The sequence below is a fragment of the Hippoglossus stenolepis genome, chromosome 20, assembly GCF_022539355.2.
Source record: "Hippoglossus stenolepis isolate QCI-W04-F060 chromosome 20, HSTE1.2, whole genome shotgun sequence".
NCBI classification, from domain to species: domain Eukaryota; kingdom Metazoa; phylum Chordata; class Actinopteri; order Pleuronectiformes; family Pleuronectidae; genus Hippoglossus; species Hippoglossus stenolepis.
In genome coordinates this window covers 12,849,084-12,873,758 of record NC_061502.1, presented here as the reverse complement: position 1 = coordinate 12,873,758, position 24,675 = coordinate 12,849,084, and the positions used below count along the sequence as shown (strand labels likewise).

The following is a 24,675-nucleotide window of genomic DNA, read 5'->3' as shown; positions in this document are numbered from 1 at the left end:
TTAATGGTAGTAAAGTGAGGATTTACATCGATTCTGTTTAAACTTGGCAGAAATCTGTGAAGTTTCCAACCCCCTCACCCATCTGACACCTCAGCAGGACAAATCAAATTTAAAAAAGAAGAGGCCAAATCTTATGTTCCATTTTTGCACCTAAAGATGAAACTAAATGTCTCACAAACAAGACCAGTCATGAGCTGTAGAAACAAACATAAATGATTTAATAGTCGTTATCTTGATTTTCTGAAGCTTCATTTCTTAAAGTATTTTTTATGGTTATGGTGCAATAGGTTTTCACAGTAGCTGAATTTATTGCTTGGCTCAAAGAATATTATGAGTCAATATTCTAATTATTGTCGAGGGGAAACTAGAGATAAATCAAAGGTGTCATTTGTTTTCTCTTTTTCTCATGTTTCTGTCTTTGGCTTCACAGACCTTTCGGAAAAAATTAAGAGTTATGATTCAGTTGTCGTAGATCAACGAAGAAACAATATTCCTTTTGTTTTCATCTGTGTTTGTTGGTTAGTTAGCAGGATTATGCAAAAACAGCTGGATGGATTACCACGAAGAAGAACCCATTAAATTCTGGTTCAGGGGGGATGATCCAGGAATTGTTTTTCACTTTGTTTAAAATGAAGAGATATGGTTTTTCCTAGTAATATAATTCATTAATTAAAAATCCAGATCTAGTGAATTTAAACGTGGGACTGTTGGGTCTTGACTTAGCTCTCGACTGAGTCCCATTCTGGTTATAAATGTCAAAGAACTTTCGGTTAAACTGGCAGGCCTGGATTTTTTGAAGCGCACGTCATCGGTGCTCATCCAAAAACCACCAAAGTGTAAATCTCCACACCCCTGTAACGTTTGGCCCAGGGGACCGTCTGCCAAGTAACCTCTGGATTTAGAACGTGTTTAGCTTTTCCAGCGTCTGAGAGGACAAAAGATGCTGCGAGTGAGAGGAGCCGGCTGCCGGTGTTTGTGTTAGTTGGTGGTCCTTTGTTTAGTCTTGCGTCATCCAGCGGGAATAGAAGACTTTCCTGCTCCTGGACTCCACGGTTGTAATTGGTGGTCTCGCTGGTGACACACAGTCTATCTATGTGCTCGTCCAACAAAGCCGAGTGCGGAGCCCAGTAATATTCAAAGTGGAAGCAGTTGTGAGGGAATGACGGCGTCAGCACTCACACAGGGCGTCTCCACGTTTAGATCGCACCGTGGTTCCTGTGTGATCGTGTTTGTGTGTGAAGCCGTGTCCTCTGTGGTGGAAGGGTTATTTCGATGCGATGGTCCCCACCTTCAGTTCTTCTTCATTTCTTTGCTTGGTTTCGAAAAAAACCTCGTCTGCAGATTCCGGTCACATCTATAGAAGAGCTTGGGATTGGAGCCACTCACTCTGTCATTACTTTACATGCTAACTCACTGAGTCCGTTTTCTGTGCCCGGCCTCAACTCGACAAAGTTTGTGCCATGTTGTATTTGAGGTTGATGACATTTGAGGCAGTCATAACTGAGTTAGCCCCGGTTTAACCTGATTACATGCTATTTGTAAATCAGCAGTTTGGATTTGCCTCACCAGTGGTTTTTCAAAATTCCCAGTGTGAAAAGGAAATCAAGTTTGTACTTGATGTTTCATATTTATGCCCTAAACCCTAAAGTTTCTGTCACTCGTCCCACGACTCTAATCCAAACTGTCTTTTTCTTTACTCTGGTGAATTCTTGCTTCAGTCTTCAGACAGCATCCACTTCAAACTCACACTCTGTGTTTGTGTCACCTCAGGAGCACATGCCCACGTTCCTGTTCAACGGCTACGAGGACCTGGACACGTTCAAGCTGCTTGAGGAGGAGGACCTGGACGAGCTGAACATTAAAGACCCTCAGCACAGAGCCGTACTGCTCACTGCTGTAGAGCTGCTGCAAGAGTACGACAGTAAGTACACCGAACACGCACGTATTGTGGATGTTAGGAACACGTCAAACCCCTCTGGCTGTTTTAAAAATGTGTGTATCGTGTGTATTTTGATCTTTTGAGTTCGGTTATACAAAGCATTTTTTGAGAATTCTCACTAAAGCTGAGAAAAATACATTTAGAGTATGAGCGTTTCAAACTGGAACAAAGACGTCATCTTGAAACCTCAACAGTTTTGCGGTAATATAACCGAATCAATTGTTCCAGTTACTTTTTATGCTTAAATGGCAGCCAAAAGTGTGAAAGAAAATCAAAGCCAAACTTCAAAATCAAATCAAGAAACCTGAGGGATTTAGTTTCGGCATGAAAATCGTAACCATTCGACCCTCAGCACAGTAGAGAATGACGCTGTCCTCTGTGTGTCTCCGTGTGTTCAGGCAGCAGTGATCCGGAGCGCAGCGGCCTGTCGGGCTCCCAGGAGAAGCTGCTCTCTGAGGGACGGGGCCTGGTGGGAGACTCCCCGCGGGACTCCGGCTGCTACGAGAGCAATGAGAACCTGGAGAATGGTAATGATAGCTTTGCTTAGTCTAGACCAGCATTACCTGAAGGACCACTGGGAATTAGCTCAGCTGAGTCTAGCAGTGACTCCTTCGCCTCCTTTTTTTTTTTCATCCTTTCCGGGCTCCCACCTCCGCTCCATCACTTGCTAAACTTCTGCATTCTAACAATCCGCCCATCACACGCCTCTGGACCGGCATCCGCCAGTCAAACCGCTCCTCCCTCTGCCACCCCCCTCTAGTGGGGGTGCTTCTGCGGAGGAGGAGACCCTTTGCCATTTCAAACCTTCTTATCTTTTCTATTCTTGCTATTTCTTCACTCCGCTTTCTTCGCTGCTCTTTCCATCCTGTAGGCATTCTGTATCATCAGCGCCACAGTCTGCTTGTAACTGAAAGGGAGCCAGGCCCCAGACCGCTAAGCCTAGTCCGCCCCACATTGCTGGGGGAGCAAAGGGAGAGACCCTCCCCAATGCACAGAACTGTCCCGCTGAGAACAAACTCACTGCCCAGTCACGGACTCAGATTCCCGGCTCCCCCGCCTGTGGGCTGGAGGCCGACACACGGACACCAGGAGGACGCTGACGGCCTCCGAGAGTATTTCTGTTAAATGTTTTTAATTTAGGAAAAGAGCTCAAGGAGCAGCATGTCAACGAGAACTGTTTATTTGCAGTGGTGGTGCTTTAGGTTTTAAAAAAAGAAATGTCTAAGTCAGGTAAATGATTCACAGCTGCTTTGAATCTCAGAAGACGTCACTCTCCTTGTGTTTATAGTGACCATATTGCACAAACAATCAAACAGTATGTGCCTAAAAGAGATGTGGATGAAAATATTTTTAAAAACTGTAGTGCATAGATTGTAAGAGAGTTCTGATCCTAGGTCGAGGTGATTATTTGTGAGATTTGTTTCCTGTTTATTTTTTGAAGAGTCTCTTCATACGACTGTAAGCTTTCTCCTCCGCTAAAGGAGCATTCTTTTTATTTTAACAGCTCCATAACTCATAAATCACTGCTTTGTCAAACCTTGTCTTTCTTTCTATATCTGTCGGGCTCCAGCGTAACGGCTGGATTGCCCCCGTTGTTTGTGTGTGTGTGTGTGTGTGTGTGTGTGTGTGTGTGTGTGTGTGTGTGTGTGTGTGTGTGTGTGTGTGTGTGTGTGTGTGTGTGTGTGTGTGTGTGTGTGTGTGTATGTGTCATTCAGGTTCAACATTAAAGTGTGCAATCTGCCACGGTAGAGATTTCAGTTGTGGAATAAAAACCACAAAAGAGAAAAAAAAAAAAGACTGGTGCTGCTTGCTTGTTTTTTCTGTTTCTTTCTTCTTTTCCTTCCATGCCACTAAACACTTTTCACAAACTACATAACATGTAGTAAACCTACTGCATTTCTTCCTGCTCGTTCAGGGTTCCACGGTGCTGAAACACACATTCACAGTGTTTATTAGTGGGGAAAATAAATAAAAGTTACAAGAAATCTATTTGAATTCTGATTATGAAGGTAATTAGGATACATACTAACACAGTTTTAGTTTCCTTCGGGAGAACGATGGCACTGTCGAGCCCTGAATGTCTCGCTCTTTTAATCAAACGACTTTCTTCCACATATTTTCCTGTGACTATGTCGTAATTCTTCCTCATATCATTACATGACCTCCTCTGTAATCTATCTGCTGTCGCGTGTCATTTTCATATGCAAACGTAATGTGGTGATGTGTCGGTCGATGAAATGAAAAATACTTGGTGCTCGGACTTTAATCTTAAATCAGTGCACTTTCACTCATAAACGTCAACACGTCCTCAGCTTGTCGTGCATTGTTCATCTTGAAGGATGTTTAGTTTGGACAAGCTGCAGAAATCATTCTCTCATTTTAAAGACTATAAATTGATTTTAATATAGCAAAGTATCTCTGACACATAATTCATTATAATCCCCTCAATATGATGGAACTTTATTTTGGCGTTTCTGGGAGCCGGCGAAACACTTCATGATGTTCGTCTTGAATTACTTTTCTATCATTAAACCATTTCAACGTCTCTGGTAAACCACACTATGTGGCAGCCGCACATCTCTTCCATCCATTTCGCTCTGTAAGCCAAAGGAGAGATGGTAAGTTGCTTCAGCCTTTTTGTTCCAATGTTTCAGAAATATTCACATCTTTGGGATTTTTATTTGGGATCGCTGCTATGACAACGCCCAATCAGCCAGTTGTGTCTGCTTGTGGTTTATAGATAAGACTGGAGAATAAGATTGTAAAGTTTATATGAGTGGGTTTTTTAATTTTCAAATGACTTCCCTCTGTCTGACTTTTTCAATTTAATCAAACTTTATCCCGAGGCACTTTACAGAGAAAGTTTGAGACGTTATATTATTTTAGAGAAATACAAAAGTTCCCTCTGTGACACTGAGGGAAAACAGTAATTTATTATTTTTAACATTCGTTGTAATGATTTGAACAAACTGACGACTGAGGGATCTGTTTTTCTGGTGGAAACACTTTGAGCTTGTTTCACTTTGAGGAAACTTGTTTACAGCAGGTTAAGAATAAGTATTTTTATTTTTGCAGGCAAGAGCAGGAAAACGTCCCGTTCCAGTCGTTCCTCGGCGGGTCTCCAGTCTCCAGACTACCCCACCCTGCCCATGACCCTTTCAACTGAGGCCCTGCAGCAGAACGGCAAGAACCAGCGCACAAAGTTCCCGAAGAGCTTCTTCATCAAACCCTCCCTCAAGGCCTTCAACCTGCTGGGGCTGCGCAAAGCCCCCAGACGGTCCCCGATCCCAGCAAGCCGCAGCTGCGAGGACCTGGACGGACCCCCGCAGCCCACTGGACCCTGGAAACGCTCCCACTCTCTGGGAGACCTGCAATGGGAGCAGACTTATGAGCAGAAGAAGGATCTGGGCCTGGAGGTTAAACCCCCCATGGAAAGGCCCAAATCAGACAGCAGTAACTCAACCAAGGTCTGCAGAGGGGAGGGGTCCCCAGCTCAGAATGGGACTCCACCAGTGAGCCCTAAAGGAAGGGCTGAGAGACCACCCATACCTTCCCAGCTGCCTCTCCGACCCCCTTGTCCCACACCCCAGTCCCCTACTCACCCAGAGCCCTTCTCCAGTCCTACTCCCAGTCCCCCATACTCCAGTGGGGAGAGGGTGATCCGGACTCACCCCAAAAAGCCCCCTGTCCCACCTCCCGTTCCCGCCAAAAAGTCTAGGGAAAGACTTGCCAATGGCCTCCGTCACGCCCCTCTCTCCCTGCCCTCCTCGCCGTCTCCCACCGCCTCCCCGACCCACTCCCTCACCCGCTCTCACCCCAGCAGCCCCCAAATCCGAAGTAGCAGCAGCAGCCCCTGCCCCCCTGCTCTGCCCGCCAAGTCCCCGAGCACCCCGGCCAGCCCCTGCGCCACCTCATCGGCCTCGTCGTTCGGCGAGGAGTCGGGCACCCCCCCGGCGGTCCAGCCTCCGTGGCTCTCGGACCTTGGGGGCAAAGTGGCTGTTTCGAGAAAACTCTCCCATAACAAAATGAGCTCTGACCTGTTCACCCTGCTGGAGCAGCGGCTGGAGGCCGAGGGAATCGACCTGACGGAGGAACCCTACTCTGACAAGGTTAGTATCAATCATCTAGAGGAAACTGAGAAAACAACAACATTACACAGGGGGTGACCTCTGGTTGTGTTGCAGTTTGATAACGTCGCAATAGCTATTGGGTTCATACTTCCTCGTACAATTCAAGCAGATGCTGGAAAACTACAGAAAAAATAATAACCTGATTTCTTCAATAATTTTGCAATAGGTACTAAGGTGTACAGACACATTTAGGAATTCTTTTCATCTTTTGAAAAGTCTACGAAGTCACATTTCCATGGTTATTTAAAAAATGTGGATCAAAGACACCTCGGGGCTTCGTGTCCTGCGTCAGACTTGTTTCGGTTTAACATCGTAACATGCCTGACTTAACTTTGTCATAATTTGACTGCAGCTTAGATCCAAATTACTCTGTGTTCAGACCAACAGTATCAGTGGTTTGCTTTGGAGCTCATTTAATTTAAAAATAGACCCTAACAGAGTCTGTTACTTTCTGTGTGCAGATGCCTTTGTGTGTGTAGTGGCATGTATTTTTGAGTGAGGCGGTGTGAGTGTGTTTGCACAATAATAAATACACTGCCTGGAGCTGAGGGGGGAGAGACTGTGGGTTGAGTCTTACTATGATGCGGTTGAGACTGTTAAGTTTATGGGCTGGATCTTACAGAAGGCAGACAGGGGTTATAAAACCCTCTTGCCACTCGCCAAACCCCAGGCTGGGCCCCTTTAACACGGCAGAGCCCCCGACACAAACAACACGTATAACGGATGAGGTGAGAAGTAGCGTCTCACAACAAAGTCAGTCAGACGTGGATCCACAGAGACGTCAGGCAAACTGCGGCTGTAGAGGCAACATGTAGGTTATGAGCGGTAATGCAGTCGTGGGGGTCAAAGGTCATGAAGGTAACACAAATGATTTCAAACTGATTCCTCCCATTTGCTTATCAAATCCTGTAGTTATCAACAAGACGGTTTTCTGAGAGCTCAAACTTCTGCCAGGGGCTGATTGGCCACTTCAGCACCAAATGACATGTATTTAGAAAGAGAGGAAAAAAATGCTGGATACGCCTGATTATTCGGATTCGCTCCAAAATTTGAATGGGTTCATCCTTGGGTCACGCTCCACTCCTCTACAACATTTCATGGAAATCAGTTTTTTGTGTAATCCTGCAAACAGACAAGCAAACAAACAGGAAAGAAAAAATTGCCCGAGGTAAAGGTTTTCTTTAACGGTGTGAGTGTTTTAATGCATCAGAATTTCTTCTATAAAACATGGATTTATGTGGTTTGGATTTATTCTTATTTCCATATTCTCACCCTCTCTTTACATTTCGCTCCCTCAGCATGGCCGCTGTGGGATTCCCCAGCCGCTGGTGCAGCGTTACTCTGAAGACCTGGAGCAGCCCGTGAAGGACGTGGCCTCCACCATGGACCAGCTCCGAGTCAAAGAGCTGCGTAAACAACACCGCATGGCTGTAAGGAAACAACACTGATTTTCCTTCAGTGCTTCAAATCAATGACCACTATTGTTTGAGTTATAGAGCTTTAGATTAATGCTTAGTGAGGGTTTCTTAGATGAGGAAATCTAACAATGCAGGCGTGAAAATAAAAAATGTATTTCCCCCGTATCCAACACTGGCGCCATTATTGAGGAACAAAGCAAATTGTGATTTTAATATTTAAAAACCTGGCTACATGTGAAGTTAAAGTTTTTATATGCAAGTATCCTAAAATTTACTGAAGACTTTATAAAGTGACTTAACACAATTTGGCAAACATTTCTTCATTAAAGTCATCTGAAAAAAGAAAACTACAAAATTCTGTATCTTCAGTCCTGTAACTGATGTCGTCTTGTCCAACTGTGTCCCTCAGATCCCGTCTGGAGGTCTGACCGAGATGTGCCGAAAGCCCCTGCCCTCGGGTAACATCAGCACAGTCCCCGATTGGCTCGTCTCCATCGGCCTGCCCATGTACGCCGCCTCCCTGGCGGCGGCGGGAATCGACACGCTGGGTCGCGTGGCCTTGTTAACGGAGAGCAGCGTGTGGGAGGCCGGGGTCCGGGACCAGAGACACGTCCGCCGGCTGGTCAGCGAGGCGAGATCGGTCAGCGCGCCCAGAGAGGTGAAGTCCTAACCACGTTGGCGGAGTCCGGGTTGGATAACAGGTGTCGACTCACTGGTCAGTACCGCCTCATTTAAAGATGGCGGCTGAAGGCAAATTGGCCACGGGACTGAACTAAAAACCCAGGCGACTACAGTACTTCCTGTCTCGTGTCTGACGACTCAAAGCGGGCCGCCGTGCTCTCTGATGATTTTTGTCCCCATCACTCTAACTTTTGAAATGTTTACGCCACTGAGGAATTTCCCCTCAACAGCCAAGACAAGCTATCAGATGCCTTTTTGAAGATAAGACTGTAGACTCGCGCTGTGGGATGGCTCCCATTCTGCAGACGCCCTCAAAGTCTTAAAATAAAGACTTGGATCTGCCTTTAAGGAGGATAGCACACTCTTTTGTAGGATGGATGATTTCTTTCCTTTTTTTTAAATACAGAGAGACGGTTTATCTCCTGCCTATTTCATAAGTGCTTCATTTTCATCTCTTCTCGTGGCAAAGCAGCATTATCCGAGGGTTTCCTAAAGACGACGCCAGAACTCACCCTGGACTTCTAATCCACTGAAGACAAACAAGGAGTAAGAGGTGGTTTTGAGATGGCCTATTTTGTATTATGTCTCTGTATTATAGCATAATGAATATCTTCATTTAAAAAAAAACGATTTCTATGTTAAAAGAACATTTGTGTTTGCCTTTTGAATGTTGCAGCTCTCAGTCATTTCTAAGCTGAAACAGCTGACATCACATCGCACCCTTATATTTCACATTATATCCAGTTTTCCTGCATATCTCGGATGCACCTCCAGTCTGAATACGAGCACAAACAGAAAGCTCTGTTTCTCGCTCCAGGTTTTTTCTCCACAATCAGCTTTTCACAGCAACAAATACACCCCCTGCGTATACATGGACGTTTTTTAAGTTGTCTTAGCAATATGAACGAATGGCTGGAAGAGATGGAACCTACAGTAGAGTTGACGCTACTTTGACAGAGACTGAACTGTGCTGAATGTGTCCGAGTCTGAGAAGTAACCGAGGCGCGGATTTTATCAACACGCGCCAGATAGATGGCGATTGTGGTTTTTATTTTCTCGCGAAGCTCAGACGATAAATCACAAAACTACGGGGACGACGCTACAAAAGTGCGAAAGCGTCCTCACTGCTCGAGCACATGTTCACAGGGAGGGAGGAGAGAGTGAAAAATGTTCCAAAGACACAGCTGATAACTGGATTTGGGGGATTTTTACAGACACATGAAAAATTTGCTTATTTGGATAATAAGCTGTTTTGGGACTTTTTCTTTTTTAAACACATTATACTGTAGCTGTAATTGTTGCCAGTGGGAAACTTTTCATTGGGCGCTGCGGGTGGAAGGTGGGAGCAGTCGTATCAGGTGACCTCCGAGGTCTGCACATGGTTTCACACTCTATGGTCTTGAGAAATCAGGGAAACACAGACTGTACAGGGAAACACTGAGTCAGGTCGGTCTGTTACAGAAAAACAACAACTTTGGGCCAAAAAACTAAAAAACTGAAAACAACCAGAATCTCTTTCATTTGCACACAATTGATCTAACAAATAATCTTTCTTTGTGTAGTTTTTTTTTTTTCTCCCAGTAAAGTTCTATCTTTCACAACCAGAACTGAAGTGGTTATTCCACGGATTTCATATTTTAAAAAAAATTGACCAAGTGTTATTGTTAATGTGTTTTTTTTTTTGCAGTGGGCACTTGATAGGTAGATGTTTGATGCCTTTTTCTTCTTCTTCAATCAAAGTGGTGCTCTGGGAGAGTGAGGACGGGGACGGGGACGGGGACGGGGGGTCACTATTAAAAAAACAAAAAACAAGTGTTTTGTAATGAATGAAAATACTGACACTGTAAATGCACTTTAGAGGGTAAATCTAGCTGTTTTTATAGGTGAAATTGGCTTCATTTAATGGACATTCGTTGTCAGGTATTATAAAAGGGTTTCAGTGGGTAACGCTGGTATTTTTTAATTTAGTGTTGAGTTCCCGATGCCAAGTTTTAATAACCATTCACGAGTTAACCAGTTCCAGTGACTTACTTCCAGTTTGTTTTTGCAGTCTTACAGAAAATACAAATTCTTGATTACATATATGAAATGCTTAGTAGAAGTTGCACATTCTGTATATGTAATTGATATTTAATTAATAACTTATTTTTTTGCTCTTTTTTTTTTTCCACATCAACTGTAATTAGCTGTACTATATGAATAGCAATACCTTCCTGCATAATGCATATTGCTTTAGCCAGTGAGGAGCTGCAGTATGTAATGTAAAATATGTGTACAAATTATTTTATTTGGTTTTCATCTACCTAATGATTGTCCATACAGATTTGCTTGTGTATTGAAACAACAAAAGTAATGTCCATAACTATTTGTCATTCTTAAATATAATAAAAAACTGTTTCTTGCCATCCACTGTTTTGCTCCAGTTTGTCGCTACACACACACACACACACACACACACACACACACACACACACACACACAGACACACACACATTCTCCGAAAGAGGTAACAAATACACATGCACAGATACAGAAATGGGGAGACGTGGGCCTGACCTCCTGCCTCTTATGGTCATTGTGGTAAACTAACACTGGCCTGTTAATAAAATCTTAATTATAGAGTTTAGAATTAAAAATGAAAAAGTATCTATACACAACAAAAAGACTAATAACACCAGACTTGATTTGATTCCAACTGGTCTGTCAAACATGTTATTTTATTCTTGGCTCCTATGATTGCAGACAATATACATTTTCCTGAGTGTGGTCAAAAGGGGAAATTATAACCAATATGCTTCTCTTACTGTGCTGGACAGTGTAAAGTTCAGTATATGTATAAACCACTGAAATCACCGAGCTTAAAAACTTTTCCTTGTTTTGTCTATCGTGTAATTCCTCATTTAGTGAACTGCACGTGCTCTGGAGCAACACAGACAGTTGCTCTGTGGCTCTGGTCCTCAGGTCGACTGGCCCTTGTCGCAGTGCAGCTGTCGTCAATGAAAACATGATAAAGGTTTTTTTGGTTTGTTCCAAATAGGCACTCATCAGACCAAAGACCCCGAATTGATGAAATACAGAATCAGAACAGAAGTTTTTACTTGGATACTTGGCTGCAGTGTGGGTCATGAATCCTGCCTGATCCATGTTACTGGATGCGACATGGACCAAATTAAAAAGTCAAATAAAACATTTTCAAAGATGGTATTTTTATCACACTGTTTGCCAAATGTTCATTTTCCAATAAGTTTTATTTTTATTTTTATTGATGCTATAAATACAGGGTAAAACTTCATGATTGACAGCCAACATGTACTCAACATGAGGCCTTGTTAATGTAGCCTCTTTCCCCTGATGGCTATTGTGCAGACTCTGGCTCCACATGTGCAAGATGGAGTTTGCATCCCAGATATTGTAACTTTATTTCTGGAGAGTGGGAGGAAGTCTATGCTCTGTCCTAATTTGCTATTGGCTAGTAGCTGCTAGTACTGTATTTATTTTCCTTTTTTACGCAGCAGTAATGAGCAGTTCGCCTCCACCTCTCTACTCCGTCCACAACAGATATAATTGCTCATCCAATTTAAAATAAAAAGGTTAAAAGACTTAAGCTTGTTTACAGTGCATTTGTTTCAGTGTATGATAATTCCCCCCCAAAACAAGTAGTAGAATCACAGTATATATCCCTGCAGCATGCACGGATACAAACTGCTGATTACAAACTTGCAGGAACATGGACCTTGTTCCAGTGCTTCGTCAGAATCACAGACACTGTTTACTGAACCTGGGTGAGATTTTACAAACAGCAAATTCAGAGGAACTTCCGTCCGACTATAGTCCACAGACCTGACACATCCTGAGGCACCGACTGACTGATTTAACAGCTCAAACCTGCATCACACATCTGGACTTATTACATTTTAAACATCTGTCTGTGCGAAGTTAGAGTGAGTTTCTTCCAGGCGCTCCACTTCTCCTCTGAGGTCCAGAGTTGGTGCTACTGTTTTAATTGTCCTCCCTCCCGGCTGGACTGATGGATGATGTGCAATAAAAGGATATGAGCAGATATGATTGGGTTTAAATCCCATGGCCACGTGTTATGATTAGATGAAACCTGATAGACTGCGGTGACCTCACTGACATCTATAGGACTCCCGTGCTCCATGGCACAGTGGGCTGGCCGGGCTATAAACCTATAATGAATTCAGCCTTATTGTGCCTAGTTTGCATTATGCAGCGCTCTGTGCTGTTCTATTTACAATCCATTTACCTGTGGAAAAGCCAAGGCAATGGCCCTCAACTGAATGATGCCCGTCTTCTTTATTACTTCTGGTCTTGGAAGCCAAATTGTTCTTCACAGCCGCAGTCGCTCCCTCGACCACTGTAGCTGTCACCAGTGAAAGTGCGCCCGCTGAGCTGAACGGCTTCTTTTCGCCTCTTAAGTGCAGGTGTAGTCTAATGGTGGGTTGTGGCCGTGCTTAGGAAAGATATATGACTCAGTGTCCTAACAGCCGGCCCCCAGGGGGAAAGAGACAGTCAAAGACACACGTGGCAACTCATTGACAGACCCTTACCCCAAACCTTAAGCATCACAAGTTAGTACCCAACCCAAATACTTATTCCTATTCTAACCCTGAGACTAAGTGAAAAGCCTCACAAAGGGATCTCGACCCATGGAGACCTCAGTTTTTGTCCAAATGGATTCACTGCCTCCAGAGCCGTTATCCCTTGAATGATTGAAGGTCCTTCACACTGGTCTGATGTTAAGTTGCCAACCACCAGCAGATATCAGGCATGTATATGTACCTCAGGGTCATCGGGGTGTTTTCGGCCTTTAAATCACAAGACACCCTCCGCTGAGGCCGACCCACCAGACAGAATGTGAGGAAGATGAAGGCACATTCTAAGTTTTTTATTTAAAACCAAATAGAATGAATGTCACCAAAAGCTAACCAGAGATTCTATGGGATGTGTTCACCAGTAAAGTCGGTAGTAAGGGTGTGTGTTTGCATGTGTGACGTGTGTTAAATGAAAGATGTTGGATGAATGAACACTTTACTGGCAACACCTCTATCATTACAACCGTCCTTGCAGCTCCTTTGATCTGCGTCAGACTCTTTCTTTTGTATAAACACTTGAAACATTGATATACCTCCTCATTAGTGTTAGACACTGTGTTTTATCATGACTGTTGTAAATATTATCTTGTTGTATTGTAGAGTCATGGCCATGAAAATACAATTTCTTATTGGATGGGACCATCAAGGCCAAAGGCTTCTAACCAGGGTCATCAACAAGACTCCGCCCTCTGGACACCTGGTGCATGATGGGAACAAAACACAAGATTGAGCTCCAAACACGTCATGAAGACTCATCGCACCGGCTTCTTTTCAGCACACAGCCGATCTACAAACCTTTTCCCAAGTGGTGATGATACAACTTGTTCCACGTTGTGTCTGTCTGCGTCTTTAGGTTTTTTTTTGCAAAATTATAAATAAACCATATTAGACCCACACTGTCATCAAACTGTCAGAGTCTGGGCAAATGAGAAGGCTTCACTCCTGTGGAAATTGAAACTGTAAATGCCACAGAGCTCCAGCCTGACTTTCTGTGTGGAGGCTCGTTCCAATGGATGACCACAGGCTGCATGCGCCCTCTCTTCCTGGACACCGGGCGGCGCTGTTTTACGCGCAGGCACCCCGGACGCAAGTCCTCCTTTGCATGAGGTGGAAGTTTTTCCTCTTTCCACGTTCAGTAATCTGACACCTCCCCAAAAAGGAAAGAGACGGAGCAGAAGGATGGACCCTTAACTCTGCCCGGAGGACGGAAGGAAGGAGCAGTCACCCAACGAGCGCAGGACGAGAGGCACCGAGCAGGAGGCCGAACGCTCGTGCGCAACAAAACAAGCTCCGTGGCTGTGCGGCAGCGGAGGAGGAGGAGGAGGCGGAGGAGGAGGAGAGCCACAGAGAGCTGGGTTCCCCCCGCGCGTCTTCCAGAACAACTCACCGTCCGACCTCCGATGATCTCAAGGCGACAAGTTACGCTTCCCACGGGCGGATGGGAGACTTTCCGCGGCGCTTTGTGAGGAGGAGATGATGAAGAATTTCAGCGGCAGTCCCCTTCACAGCAACAGCCCGACTCCCAACCACGTCCGAGAGCGAAACAACCGAAAGTACAGCGCACTCTCCGCGATTCTCCCGCTGCGGTTCTCCCTGCGAGGTTATGGTTTCTGCATGGCTACGCTCTTCCTCTTCTGTTTCGCCTCCCTCTTCTACCAGCTGAACGGAGGACCCCCGAAAATCCTGCTGGACATCCGACAGTATCTCGGTAAGAACTTTTTTTTCTCCTTCCTCTGCTCCGAGACGCGTCACCAGTCCGATTCCTCTCGGTCCCGTCTTTCCCTGGGAGGTGCACTGGGGAAGTTAGAGAATGAATAAGACTTTCACCTCCTGTGCACCATGGTTTCTGTTCACCTCGGATGAGTTCTCCTCTCCTCTAACCTTCCACCTGGACTTGTGGAGTTACTGTATGCTGTCACGCATCCTAACCAGCGCGTGCGTAATGCCATCCGCACACGCACACCTCTCATTTAAACATTATAGACATCCCCACGTTTTCTAAAAAAAATGCATTTCTGACCAGAACCCTGAGGAATGCGCGCTCCTCTGCGCGCTTTGAATCTCGGCTCTGACTTGTCGGAGCATGATTGAGAGATTACTGTTATGGTAACAGCCAGACCGTAGCAACTGTAAAAGACTCGGTACTGTGCGTGGATGGGGACTGACACCTCCTTGCTCGTGCAGCCAGAAGCTGCGGCGCTCCAGCCTCACACACGCGCCCATTACGCACGGCTGGCACCGGCGGAGCGGGGCGCACCGGTGTCCTCGAGGCTGGACGCAGCCACAGCCACGCGTGTTTCTGTAAATGATACAGTGGGGAGGTTTCCAGTTTAAACCATGATGTCCCGAGGGGAAGACTTGAAAGTGTTTTTTACTTCAGATAGCGCTGCTTGATGACTGTCATCAACACACTGTGTGATTACAAGGAGAAAGTGGAGTGGCTCTATCTGTCTGAGTGTCTGTGTTGACTTGCAAGGATGAGATGTATCAAGGGTCAGGAAAGGAAGTGTGTGTTCATGCGTGTGTGTTGAAAATCAGTTACCGATGGGGGGTGCAGCAGCGAAACGTGTGTGTACCTAATTCTACTGGAGGGCTGGAGGCCTTTATGACGTGATAAACATCTGGAACAGCATGAGAGTTACTCACCAAGTCAGCCACTAATCCCCTGGGTCAGATTGGTTTCCTGTGGACACACACACACACACACACACAGACACACTCTTACACTTGTTCAAATACCTGCACACCAACGCTACACAATAAGAAAGAAATCATTGTAATGTGGTCCAGTGTTGCGAAACGTCAACACAGAAAGTTTTTCTTCACTGTGTTAAGTTTTTGCAGTGCGTGGAAATTCATTGTTCATCATTCTATTTGGGTATCAAGGAGAGTATAGATACTTTCCTCTGAAACACAATTTGATTTTCGGAGCAGACTCTATACCCACTGCACACATTCGCTCTGATGGAACTTTGCAGCCTAATGTGATTTAGAAATTGCAGCAGTCGATGCTCGTTCAGTTTTAGAGTGATTGCACAGAGCTAATGCACAAACAGGCGGATCGGATGGGCCGTACTGGGAATCCGGATTCTGAGAAGTGCTCTGCAACCTGCACACACGGAAGTTACAGTTATCAGCAGGATCTTAGATACTTTATCGTACAGGATGGAGGAGGGTCTGAGTGCCATTACACACAGAGCTGGCGCGTTGCTCTGAGAAACGCCATGAGCAGTCAGCCATGTGGGAACCATGAGGGCGAGGGATTCCTCTGCGAGAAGATGAATGAGTGTCTGGGCCCACCTGCGTGACGTGAGCTTCGCTGCAGCTCTGCACAGAGACCCCCGGGGGCCCGAGTCCTGTCAAACACTGACTCCTCTATACTCCGCCGACTTCAGGAGCGAGAGGAGGGGGTGTTCCTTATGTAACAGTGACACAACTACAGTGTAGAACCTCCACTGGGTTCTGCATGAGTAATCTTCTCCGCTCGTTACGATGCTGGAGAAGAAAAGCCTTTGTGTTGTTTTTTTGACTGAGAGCAGTGACACCATTGAAGTGGCAATATGAGGTTACAAGCAGCAGTTAAAGTTAATTTATATTCGGGTCGTATTCTGGTTCCTGAGCTTTATAGGCAAGTGACGGTGAAGGCTGGATGTCGGTCGGGACAGATGAAGAAAGCAGAGAAATGGGCTTCAGATGGTCTTCTAGTTGTCTTCGTTCTGAACACACATGTGGTCTTTATAGTGGAGGGAGAGGAGAGAGAAACCTGGGAGGGAGGCGGAGAGCTCGCTGGGCAGAATCCTTTGGTGCTTAGGCGTCAAAAATTGCCTCCATGGTGCTATGAAAGAGATTTTGGAAGAAAGTTATTTTCGCAAGAGAACTTTGTGCGCCCGGGTTTTTTCCAGACATGCACCGAATTCCGGATATTCTCCAGATATTTAAGGAAAATGCAAACCCTGACAAACGTTTGCTTACAGGAGGTTTGCTTTCCCCCCCAAAAAACAGGAATACATGAGGAAATAAAGAGGGAATTCAGCATCAGTGCACCTCCTCCTCCTCATACACACTGTACGTAGTATGTGTGACGGACGGCCGAGCAGCCTCTTAGGAGCAACCAGTGATTAGTAGATTATTTACCTTCAGCTGACTTGTGTTACTTTTGGCTGCACCGTGCCAAGATGAAGGTGAGGATTCCTGGTGGGGTGAGTGAATGTGGGAGTCTACGTGGAAGAGAATACTAGGTTGATTTTGTGCAAGTGTGTCTTAAGTGTGTGTGTGTGTGTGTGTGCTTCTCTCGGTCACACACGGCGTACAGGGAACAGAGCCTTTTTTGTTTTTGGGCCGGGCCGCGGGTTTGGTGTTTGAGGGTGTCACTCAACGTATAGCTGCAGCGACTAAAACGGCGTGTAGACCTTTAGACCTGGAATTACAGCCTGCCCACCGCTGTGTGTTCACTGACTCACACACAGACACACACACACACACACACATTTTCTGAACCTCCATTTCAGTGATGTTTCTCTTGTAGCAAAGGTGTGTGTCTCCGTGTGTGAATGCACAATCACACCTGACTGTGCGGCAGTGATTCCTCCGGATTTTTGACTTGGAACGTCTCCGACTGAAACATAATTAAGTTCAATTTATATAAACATATACATTTAGGGGAACCTGACTGTTCATAAACACCAGTGTGGAGCTTATTTGACGAATGAGCTGTTATTAGTCAGGAATCTTTATATCGAAGCAGCTGCCTCCATTCCTGCTTAAAACTCAACGTATATAACATATTATATAAGATAAAAATAAAGTAAAGACTGGACCTGACCAGAGTTTGAAACCATGAAGCCTGTGTTTGGGTTTTACTCACTATTCACACCACACACCTTATATCTCTGCAGTGACATGATTTCAGGGAGTTTTAATGTCACGATGGGATAATGACCTTATATTTCATGCCGTCCTCTTGTAGCTCTTTGGAGCCACGAAAGTGAAACAGAAGTAGAAAAAGTTTGTATCTGTTCTCTCAAATCTTCTACTTGCTGAGCTGGACCCCTTCAGGATTAGTCAGCAAACGCCGAGTGCTGAATTCCCCGCCATGTGAATGGATGGAATAGATTTTTAAGGACAGGTCTTCCTCTGTGTTTGTCCCCGCTCTCCCTGACCATAAATCATAAACGCCGAAGGAACCCTGTGCAACTGTCAGTCTCCGCTTCTGAAAAGAACTCTGTAACCCCGGAACAGTCGCACGCATAAATTTCCCAGAAAGTGGCGGGTAAGAGTGTGCGAGCCGTAAACTGCAGGGCGGTGTTAAGGGATTACACAGGTACACGCTGGAGGAGGTTCAGGATCCCTCTCCTCCCTCCGGCCGCTGTCCTATTTACAGCAAAGCTCGACAGGAAGTGGGTGAACGCACATTTTTTTAAATTAATTCTAATGAAGTTTAGTTTGGCCAGTGTGAGCAGTGCGGCAATACAATTTTACTCGTGTATAAAGAAGAAGGGAGTGAGAATGGGAACAGAAGTAATGGAGGAAGGGAGAGTTTAAGGATTAATCCACTGCTGGGAGGATGGCCTTCTAATAAAACTTAAGTATATATGCATGCAGTAGAGAGGCGGGAAGAAAATGGTGCAAAATGACAGAGAGAAAGGACTGTGGTATTCCCTTTTGCGTCCTCTTCCTCCTCCATATGCTGTAGTTCCCTCGCTGCGTATTGAAGCTCATAGACAGTAAGTAGCCCCGAATGTCTTGAGTCCGGAAATACACTTGTTGTGCTAACCGGTTCATTTTGACTGGTATGACTTGATTCTGGTGCCACCGCTCTCTCTCCATCAGACTGTTGGGGGGGGCGGGCAAACTGAAAATTCACGATGTAATTCTTAATTCTTCGGCAACCAAATATCGAGGATATCTTGGTCCAGGCAACACGATGGGAAATTGAACAGTTGATCTTCATATACTATTGATATTGTAACGATAGAAATCAGCTTGAAAATCTGCAATGTTCATGCAAACACTTAGCTGATGGTGTACCATGACACAAACACACACTCTGCTGATTACAAATATAGATTAACACTTACAGTTGTGAGCTTAAACTGCTCAACACTGCTGGACCCACTAATGGAGATATAGTTACACTTGTACGTGTTGTGTTTTGCTTCATTACACACAATTCTATTCATCACAATAATAATCACAGATGGAATCCCGCACCTATTCTCGTTCCTCGAATTTGCTCAGTGTTTTTGAACGGGAGACACTCAACTCCCCAACCTGTGCCACCGACCTCACGTCTGACCTGCTGCCCCCCCCCGATTGCTCAAACGTCATTAAAATGCACGAGAGCGTTCACACAGGTATTTAAAACGTGCCCGCTGAGACCTGCATGCCGCGGCGAGGAAACGGACAAACAAACTCCACATTATGCAGAGGAGCTTTGTTGAGCGAGCCAGACGTGTACGTGTGATTTCTGGAGCAGAGTCGCGGCTCCGCTCACACACCAGTGCGCCCGCGCTTCCTGTTGGAGGAAATTAAAAACAAGGTCTTTACTTCATCGGGTCATATTTTGTTCTTCAGGCTGACAGATTTAGTTGCACTGAGTCTTTGAGCGAAGTGACAGTCCGTGTTTTTAAGTGTCAAATAAAATAAAAATCATGACCAGTGCTGCCACTCAAGTTTTTTTTAATGGTCCCAGACGTTGAGGAAAAAATGGTCAAACTGTAAATTTTTGGATTGTTTAGTCGTGCAAAGTTAAAACAGGTGATCAACCAAAGCAAAAACATACATTTCTATTTAAAATTCAAGGCCGCTGCATCACTATAATGTCACGTTTATGGGTGAAAGGCAGAAAATATAGGTTTTAACGTCAATCCAACTCTTGGAGCTGACAAGACTCATTAGGAGGTGAGAGCAGGAGGACTTGGCCTTTCGTCCCTCCATCGACAGTGTGTTAGTTTTCATGGAAGTGTCACAGAAAGCACTACAACAACTCAGAGACCAACCCCGAAGCGACTCCTAACCGACGTCACGTCCGCAGCCTCAACGCCAAAACAATCAGACGGCTTGTAATTGGCTCTGCTTTGGTAAAATGTGCAGACGTCCCCCCCCCCCGCTGAGCACAGGCGAGTCACGCTCCGTTTGTTTACCTGCTCTCTAACATGCGTGCCAGCCTGTTAATTGGGTGTAAGGGTCAATAAGGAGAAAAGGGGGTGAAACCAAAGACAGAAAAACCAACAGTGATTTGATTTTAATTGGAGGATTCTGAAGAAAACAAAAGCACAAATGAATATTTCTTGTTTGGTCCGAACACAGGTGGATTCGCATATATTTTCTTTTTTCCATTAGTCGTGACAAATGATGATCTGTTACGTTCCTTATTTCCGGGGGTTATTAGAAAATGAAATAATTTGAGAGATTGGCTTCATGTCACGCCATGATTACATCACAGATGCAATTAGCATTATCAATTAGCATCTCCTTGCCTGAGAGGCTGCCGCTGCCCTCTCTCCAGAGAGACGAGCAACCGCTAAAACAACACGGGGTAATTATCCTCCATTAGTGCATTTGTTTTCACCACACAAAAAGAAAGAAAGATGTAAAAAAAAAAAACACAGACACACGGGTGCTGTACGCTGTGACTGCTGCTCAAGGATTACTGAACAATGATGCTTATTAACCCAAGAGAAAACCCAGAGAAATGAGTCGGCAGTGGTTTGTGAATGAGCTGTTTGTATATATATATACAGTACACAAACGACTGATTCAAATAATACTATAATACAAATAGTGGCAAAAGAACTTGTTGGTGTGTTAACCGTTCAGATAGATGCACAATAATTCACTTTTAAATGACATGTTTCGTTGAGTCGCTGCACATTGAAATAAACACAGGATAAAATACTTATTTTAACAGCGTGGCAACATCAATGTGTTTTTATGGAAATAATATCCTCAGTTCTATGAAGCAGCTCTCCCGTTAAAAAACGTTATAATTTACATTCTGTTTATATTCGAGCTTTGTGGGATTATTTTTTCACTTGCATTTTTCTTTTGTACTGGAGAGAGCAAGGCTATGATAAGCTAAGCAAACTGTCTGCTGCACATAAACAGTTCAAATTTGTGTTTTTTCACATGCTGGGCTTTACACAAGCTGGAGGACAGACTTTGTTACCATTTGATGGAGCGAGGGAACAGGAAACCCCCTGTTTTCAGTCTTTTTTGCTAAACTAAGCTACTTGTCTGCTGGCGGATTATATTTAACCGGAAGACATGGGATGCAAATCAGGCCTTGTTCACACCAGATATTAACATCCGTCCTGAGAGATCCCCTCACAAGTGGACAACTCTAAACTCGCCTGTTCCCATCAGGCATTAAAATGCGTCTGTTGTGATCACTTGTGAGCTTATCTCACTTCCCCGCTTAACATGCAAATAAACACTTGGGTCATTTGTGTTCACCGAGATCAAATGATGTTGTTTTAAGCCAGTTTACAGATGTGTCTGACGCAGTGTGTGTTCGGCATGAGTGAGGGAAACGAGCAGGGTGGGGGGGTCTGAATGAATCAATAAGAAGCGTGCAGATCCGCTATGAAGAAAGATTTTAAGCAGACCACCTCTGGACACATGTGGCCGGACGGATTGGATCTCAAAACGCATTGAGGACGTATTTGGGTGCGTTCACACCTGTACTTAGCGTGATCACTTAGGAAGGATGATAATACTGGGTCTGAACAGGATCCCAGTTTTCTTCTTTAACTCTACAAAAGGCACATTTCCCAAACTGTCAAACCGTTCCTTTAATACCAAGACGTGAGCGTGCTACATATTTTTATCAACGTTTGGCAAGAAAGCGATAAAGTGTATTTCCCAAAATGGCCAATTATCCCTTCAAAACTTGCACACCCGACTAACCTAATGTGAACGGGTGTATTTATTTCAGCCTTTTGTGCTTCATGTCATCAACATCATACACATTTTTACACACCGGCTCAGAAGGGGGTGGTTTTTAGGAACTGTGTGCTGTTTCTAAGCGGTTGCCAAGACACTGATGACGGCTGGCTGCGGTGGCTTTTATGTCATCGCCTGTGGTGGTGCATAAATGGGTGGGCGGCTCAGGGCCCGCAGCCACTGGGTGGTACCTTGGCTAATGCTTGTGAGACGTATATCCCATAATTTAAAAGATCAGCGCCAGGATAAATAGAGGTCCTGTGAGAAAATTAGGTATTTGCTTATAACATGTAAACTAAAAGTTGTGCTTTAATCAGCTCCTCTCCGCTCATACGGAGGGACAGGACCTCTAATCTGAAGCGAGGTCTTTTTCCTGCCTGAATTGGAAGCAGAATAAATCCAGTGTGCTGTGCGAGCTGTTGATTTTTGGATCAGCTCAACCCTTCCTCGTATCTCCGTGCCCTGGTGTGCTCAGCTTATTTGGGAAGTTTCTTTGTTTACTTTGGCGAGTGTTGAAGGTGCTCCACATTCCTCTGTTTATTGCCACGGAACACCCAACATGTCGAGCGCCTGTTTCCATTCAAGCGGCCACATATACACTTGTCGTCAATCGGCAGGTTTTTGTGGTCACCAAAGTCGGGCAATTATTTTCCAATTTAATTCTACAACTGGATTTTTGTCCCTTTTTTCTTTCTTCCCATCGCAGCTCAGGAACAAACACACAGCCTGAGGCCAAGTAATTGGTTGTTATGGGACTTGTTAAAAGGAAACATGTTGCCCGGTGGTCAGCGACATACCTTGTTCAAGGAACTCTGCCTATCTTTATTCTGAGTGCGTTCACCACAGCTCTGTCTGCTAGCCTCATTTCATGGCAATGAAAAAAGTATATAGTGTTTTAAAATAGCAGCTTTAAATATACAGCGAGGCAGATAGACCAGCAATGCCCAGCCCATGTTGTTAAAACCACGATGTGCTGGTTTGGGGAATCGTATTGCTCTGCACTTTTAAGTTTTACGCGCCCGTTCTGGGTTCAGCTGAGTTTTCTGGATCTGAAATCTACGGGTGAGGATTAGGGTGAGGGTGACGTTTGGGTTTTTTCAGATACTGGTTTCTAAATCAATCCTTTTAAAGTGGGACTGGTGCCCAAACGGTGGCAGAACTGTTTTAAAAAGCATAAAACCTAAGCCAACTACAATAATTTAACACTAAATAACAATTTCAGTGTCTAACACGGCAAAATACTCCAGCTCCAAACTCTTCATCAGTTGTCTCCCCACCGCTGGAGCCAAGGACGCCCACGCTGTCGGCTGTTGTGCTCGGCATGGGGTCACGCAAGCAGCAAAACACGGGTTGCCTGGTGCTTCGTTAGGTTTGACGTGGTTCTCTCTTTACGGAATCGTTTTCTGCTGCACGTCTTGATGTCGGAATCCTTTCAAGTGAAATACAGCCTCACCTTCGACTGATTAGCTTTCGGCATTTTGGCGTCGTGTCGACTCAAGTTTGAGGTAGCTACCAGCTAACTGCAGGCTAACGCTACGTGCCTGTAAGCAGGGCGACCATTTCAGTAGAGAGCTCAGGCACCGAAATGTGCCTTGTGATTCGGTCCGGTAGGTACCGGCCGTGCAAATGGGCCTCTTACAAATGACCAAATCAAACTCTGTGTGCATCTCTAGTGTAGGGGGTGAACTAACCATCCTGTTTTCCTTGCTCGGCTGTTTTAATCCATTTGTTATCAGCCCTTCTATCTACCTGTCAGTGGCAGAAATCACTTCACTACATGCACACGTAATCCAAACAGATGTTAAATGTTATTTCCTGCCAGATAGCAAGAGTGAAACCCGAGGGCAGAGTCAGGTGTGTGGTTTGTCAGAAGTTCCCCTTTTTTAGAAAACGATACCAAAACACAGATCATCACTTTCTGAAGCCGTCAACCTTTATTATTATTATTATTATACTGGTCTCTCATTAGCTCTGCAGGGGCCTGTTGGCTCTGAACATGAAAGCTTATGGGCTACATGAATTTGTTTGATTTCACTTTCATTTCATTTGGGTGCAAGTGCACGCATGTATGCACCATTAAGACGCCTTTTAAAAGATCCTAGTTGGTCCCAGATGAAACCAAATGGGGATTAGATTAAGGAAAGACCATTACATAATGATAAAGCAATGTTTCCATGAAGGCAGGAGCACTGGAAGACTTGGAAACGAACACACGCTCTCTTTCCTCTGCTGCTTAGCTTACATGAAAGATCCTAATTGTTCCATCGGTAATACGCTGCTGTTTTGCAAGAAATAACTTTAAATACATTGGAAACTTTTTTCCTCAGTTTAATTTAAAAGGTGTCCTCTGCTCTACACTTCAGCTTTTGAAACACACCCGGCATTTGCTTTTGTTTACACACAGTTTTTTCACAGAGCCGCTGCACATATCTGAAGGGCCGAGCTAGACGGAGAGAGGAACGCTATAGAAAGATGCCAAGTAACACCTCTCAGCTCCCATCCAAACAAACTCTTATGTAATTTCTGCCCGTCACTCAGAGAGCCATAACTCAGTAAGTTAGATGACAGCCCGGAGTCGACTGGTATACACTTAAAAAGGATCACCGCAGGCTTCCACACCCTTGAGGGGAGATAAAGCTGACTTAAAGTTATTATTATCGTTTTATCGTCTGCTGACACCAGAGACAGCTCAATATTTTTAACGGTGACATTGCTGGATGTGGAGCCGTGTGCTCTGCTGCCAGTATTTCCACATTGTGACCCATGATCTCACTCTATCACTTTATATATATATATATAGATTAATAGATATGAAGCAACTCACAACTTTTATTACATCCCTACAGCATCTTGCACAGCAGTTGTTCTAACTTAATCCTATCATCATCAGTGACCCTCCCTGCCCCTGTTTGCAGCAGTCGGAAGGAACACCACCGAAACCGCCCTGCAGA

At 44.8% G+C, this 24,675-nt stretch overlaps 2 protein-coding genes across 7 annotated transcripts in view; both read left to right on the top strand.

The window, feature by feature from the left end:
• The window catches only part of sash1a (SAM and SH3 domain containing 1a), a 157,951-nt gene extending 147,378 nt beyond the window's left edge, over positions 1 to 10,573 (top strand). For all 5 annotated transcript variants that reach the window (XM_035143492.2, XM_035143495.2, XM_047337966.1 and 2 more), the window contains 5 exons: positions 1,771 to 1,921; positions 2,338 to 2,466; positions 5,015 to 6,048; positions 7,368 to 7,499; positions 7,897 to 10,573. In XM_035143492.2, the coding sequence (XP_034999383.1) occupies positions 1,771 to 1,921; positions 2,338 to 2,466; positions 5,015 to 6,048; positions 7,368 to 7,499; positions 7,897 to 8,157 (1,707 nt within the window). In that variant the 3' untranslated portion in view covers positions 8,158 to 10,573. The remainder of the gene's footprint in view (positions 1 to 1,770; positions 1,922 to 2,337; positions 2,467 to 5,014; positions 6,049 to 7,367; positions 7,500 to 7,896) is intronic.
• A 3,328-nt stretch (positions 10,574 to 13,901) lies between these two features.
• usta (uronyl 2-sulfotransferase a) overlaps positions 13,902 to 24,675 on the top strand; it is a 52,773-nt gene continuing 41,999 nt past the window's right edge. Inside the window, exon 1 of one of the 2 annotated variants that reach the window (XM_035144098.2) lies at positions 13,902 to 14,489. In XM_035144098.2, coding sequence (XP_034999989.1) covers positions 14,255 to 14,489 — 235 coding nt within the window. In that variant the 5' untranslated portion in view covers positions 13,902 to 14,254. The remainder of the gene's footprint in view (positions 14,490 to 24,675) is intronic. The other variant, XM_035144099.2, reaches the window with a different exon arrangement.